The sequence below is a fragment of the Poecilia latipinna genome, unplaced genomic scaffold, assembly GCF_001443285.1.
Source record: "Poecilia latipinna isolate Pla-1442-1.1 unplaced genomic scaffold, P_latipinna-1.0 Scaffold721, whole genome shotgun sequence".
NCBI lineage: Eukaryota > Metazoa > Chordata > Actinopteri > Cyprinodontiformes > Poeciliidae > Poecilia > Poecilia latipinna.
In genome coordinates, this window is record NW_015113337.1 from 176,536 (window position 1) to 180,704 (window position 4,169).

The 4,169-nt window shown below is 41.6% G+C and overlaps 1 protein-coding gene across 4 annotated transcripts in view; it reads left to right on the forward strand.

Annotated features, from left to right (window-relative positions):
* The window catches only part of sez6l (seizure related 6 homolog (mouse)-like), a 78,557-nt gene that overhangs the window by 69,458 nt on the left and 4,930 nt on the right, over positions 1-4,169 (forward strand). For 2 of the 4 annotated variants that reach the window (XM_015045330.1, XM_015045329.1), the window contains exons 11-15: positions 412-606; positions 1,285-1,476; positions 2,021-2,215; positions 3,136-3,171; positions 3,464-3,572. In XM_015045330.1, the coding sequence (XP_014900816.1) occupies positions 412-606; positions 1,285-1,476; positions 2,021-2,215; positions 3,136-3,171; positions 3,464-3,572 (727 nt within the window). Of the gene's footprint in view, positions 1-411; positions 607-1,284; positions 1,477-2,020; positions 2,216-3,135; positions 3,172-3,457; positions 3,573-4,169 lie in introns of all 4 variants that reach the window. The other 2 variants (XM_015045328.1, XM_015045327.1) reach the window with 1 other exon arrangement.

Genomic DNA, 4,169 nt, shown 5'->3' on the forward strand with positions numbered 1-4,169 from the left:
GGATTTTGGCTTTGAATTTTCTGTTTTCCAAAAAAAAAAAAAAAAAAATTAAAACCCTAATTTTAAAAAAAAAAAAAAAAAAAAAAAAAAAAAAAACTGTCAGCCACTCTCTACGAGGCCGTCCTGATGTGGGATCAGCACAGAAGTGATATTCAAAGATGGTGGCCCGGCTCAGATGAAATCCATCACTCTGATCCGCGGTGAAGTAACTGCCCGATGAATCCATCCGTCTTCTCACCGCATCGTGTCATAATCAGCTGTAGCACTTCTGATCACATTGACTTTTTGACCCGCGTTAACAGTGACGGAGATGGAAACGTCTCATTACAGCCAATCATGGACCTCGGCGGCTGACACTGTCAGAGAGGAGAGGCAGTTAATCATCCTGTTGTCTCTGATCTCTCTTCTCAGAGGTTTCCCGGAACGACTCCTGTCCCGACCTCCCCGAGATCCAGAACGGCTGGAAGACGACATCGCACGTGGCGCTGGTGCGAGGAGCTCGGATCACCTACCAGTGTGACCCCGGGTACGACCTGGTGGGACGGGAGACCCTCACCTGCCAGCTGGACCTCTCCTGGAGCTCTCAGCCCCCCTTCTGCGAAAAGAGTCAGTTCTTCTCAGTGTTCTAGCACATAATTGGTGAACCTTCTGAATTTAGAATAACTTTACCAATTCTCTAAAGAAAAAAAATAGGAAATGTACTGATTTAATGTCAGACATTGATGAAAAAGTATTGTCTTTTTATACATTGTAACCTAATATCTACCTGAGTAAAGCTGGACCCCCACCTTCTTCAAAACGGACAAAATTGGTGTCAAAAGTTTGTGCTACGTTTGTGCAGCAAAAATTGTTGTTTGTGCTGCTTTGGGTTTTAAGATATCAATGAAAGCTTAAAGGTCAACCAGGCCCCCCCACTTTCACTAAATCAAAATGACCTTTGAACTTCAAAGCCAAAGCAGCACAAACAAAAAGTTTTGCTGCACAAACTCAGTCGAGTTGATTGGCACCAATTTTGCCTGATTTGAAGAAGGTAGGAGAGACTGGATGACCTTTCGTGACCTCTGGAAACATTTCTTAATGTCTTTAAAACGATAGCGGCACAAACGTAGCACAAACTTTTACCACCAATTTTGTCTGATTTGAAGAAGGTGGGGGTCCAGCTTCACTCAGGTCTAATACTGAGATTCAACAGTTTTCTTCACCACTTGAAAATTACACTACTGCCATTTACCGCTGATCAAGTCACTGCTCAGAAGTTGATGTGGTTTTATTTCCTCCTCTCAGTCATGTACTGCTCCGACCCGGGCCACGTGGAGCACTCCACCAGAACCCTGTCCGACCCCAAACTGCTGGTCGGCACCACCATCCAGTACAGCTGCAGCCCCGGCTTCATCATGCAGGGCGGCGCCACCATCACCTGCTACGGCCGCGAGCCGGGGACGCCCGTATGGACGTCTCGACTCCCTCACTGTGTGTGTGAGTATCTGACGCAGAGCGCCCGGGGCCGAACAGTTAGAGAGAAACGGTTAAACACATAGAAACAAAACAGTCTGACCAGTGGAAGCCTGCACAGAACGGACAACAGAGGAGCTTTAGTTTCCTGCTGCAGAGCCATCTGACACGACTGGGTCTGTGTGAGTCCTTCTCTCTCTCTCTGTTTTTTTCTTTCTCTCTTTATTTTGCAGCATTAATGTGAGCCATAGTCGGTGCTGCTTTTACACTTCACCCTGGGCCTGATAATGTGTGGACTGTGTGTATTTTTCAGGGCTATTAATGTAGGTGTCAAGTGTTTGATATGTAAATGAAATGCTAATAGAGCGTACCAATCAGCCCTCAGCCACCTGGAGGAGGGGGTGGAGATTATCCATGACTCATGTCACCTTAGTCAGAGGCTGTCAGATCTGTCTGTGCTGCTACGACACACACACACACACATGCACACACAAAGAAAATTCCTAATTTGGGGTTGAGAAACACCAAAATCCCTCCTGCTAGCATTTGTCGTGTTTCTCTCCTCCAGCTGAGGATTCTGTTTCCTGTGAGAACCCCGGTCTCCCTGACAACGGCTACCAGATCCTGTCCAAGAGGTTGTACTTGCCCGGCGAGTCACTCACGTTCGTTTGTTACCAAGGTTATGAGCTCATAGGAGAGGTGGCCATTAAGTGCATAATCGGGAACCCTTCGTTTTGGAGCGGCCCTCTTCCACTCTGCCAGGGTGAGATTTCCTTTTCAGTTTGGTCTTTTTGATTTTATCGTAATCTGTAGGTTTAAAGATGTGAGGGGCATTTCCAGTTGTTACAGAACATGCCCTTCACATTTCCTGTAAAAACTAATTTAGGGATGCACTGATCCACTTTTTTCACTGATACAGATATCTGAGGTTCAGTATCAGATTGGACTGAGGTCATTTGTTCACCTTTAGGTTTTGTCACTTTTCGGCAGGACTATCCTGTCACATGAATCCAGTTAAATTTTATTTAATTTAAACTTAAATCGTTGATTTGTTTTGACCTTGCTTTTTAGTCACACCTGAAAGTTTCATCAAAGAGCAGATAAAAAACAATAATTGTCTTTGTTGTTGAGCTCATATGTCAATTTATTTACTAATTTAGCAAGAAGAAAGAGTTTTGAATTGAAAATTGTTATTTTTTTTATTAGACCCTCCAATTAACTTAAGCATTTTAATCCAGTCCCATCACAAATACATTAATGTGGGGTGGTTAAATCCTAATGAGTAAAACATTAACTGATCATGTGTGGAAAAGTGAGATTTTCAACTGCTTCCATTCACTATCACCAAACAGTTTAATATCAGGCATAAAACAGTTTTCAGATGATCTAAGAGGGAAAATGCTTTATTTTAGTTTTGCTTGCAGTAGATGAAGATAAGTGACAAAGAAAATTATCAGTAAAAATTTTGTTTAGAAAGCACATTGCATGGACATTTTCTCTATTTTTGACTTAAATTTTTTACTGACTATGCAAATCAGAAGATTTGACAGGCATAGTACAAAAAAAGAAGACTGAATGTGAACCTGGAGGAGAGGCTTTGTTAAAAATACAGACTATAAAAAAGAAACACTCTGTGTGATGTCAGTTTTCATATGCACTGACTGACAGAATGATGTTTTTCAGCTAACCGTGACTGCTTTGGCAACCATGCTTTGGAAGGTGAGTGTCTGTCTGTGGTGAGAAGTGAACACTTTTTCTTAGCAGACAGATAAATCAAAAGTCACAAAGAAAGGGGGTAAAAAAAAGTGTTTCAGAAAACCAGCATTCCTCCCTCTGTGTGTTTCATCTACATCTACCGAGTTCATTTGCCATCTGTGTGTTTATCCCACTCCCAGCGTTTATCCATTTCATTCACCTGCATTTCCTGAACCCTCTTCAGCCTGACTCCTTATTTTCTGGAAGATGCTTCTTATTAATCCTGCATCATTCATTTGTTGGGTGTCAGTTGCAGAGGCGACGGCAGGCTCCCCTCTGGATGGAGGAAACGTAGCGCTAGCCATCTTCATTCTGGTTCTGGTGCTGTCTGTGATGCTGGGAGGAGCCTACGTCTACGTCACCAGGTGAGTCCAAAAACTCCTGGACGAATCGGCTCAGATAAACACAGGAAGGCTCCAGGTTCAAGTTTCCCTTTTTTTATCACCCAGGGCTAAGGTAAGTCTAAGACTAATGGTTGATCTTCTTATTGTTTATATTTCTATTGATACGTTTTATTATTTTAACTAGTTTTCATGTTTTTATTTATTATTTTATTTATCCATTATTGCTGGAGACTTGCAACGAAACATTGTTCTGTATATACATTTTAAATGTGCAGTTGAATGACAATAGTCTGTGTAAAATGAGTTACATTTTTATACAATTCATTTCTAATATATTTCACAACAAGCGTGACCCAAAGTAACTCCATAAACACGTCCAGTCAGATAGATTGCCCTGCAAAAGTATTCACATCCCTTGAATTTTTCACATTTTGTCACATACAAAAAACTTTTTTTTTCATGTGATAATTGTGAAGTGGAAGGAAATAGTTTGAAATTTGTTTTTCCAGACCTGAAAAATGTACCACACTAAAGTTCACACATATTTTGACAAGCTGCTGTGAAACTGTAGATGCCCCAGGATGACTTGATTGGGTGTTTTGTAATTAAAAAAAAAAA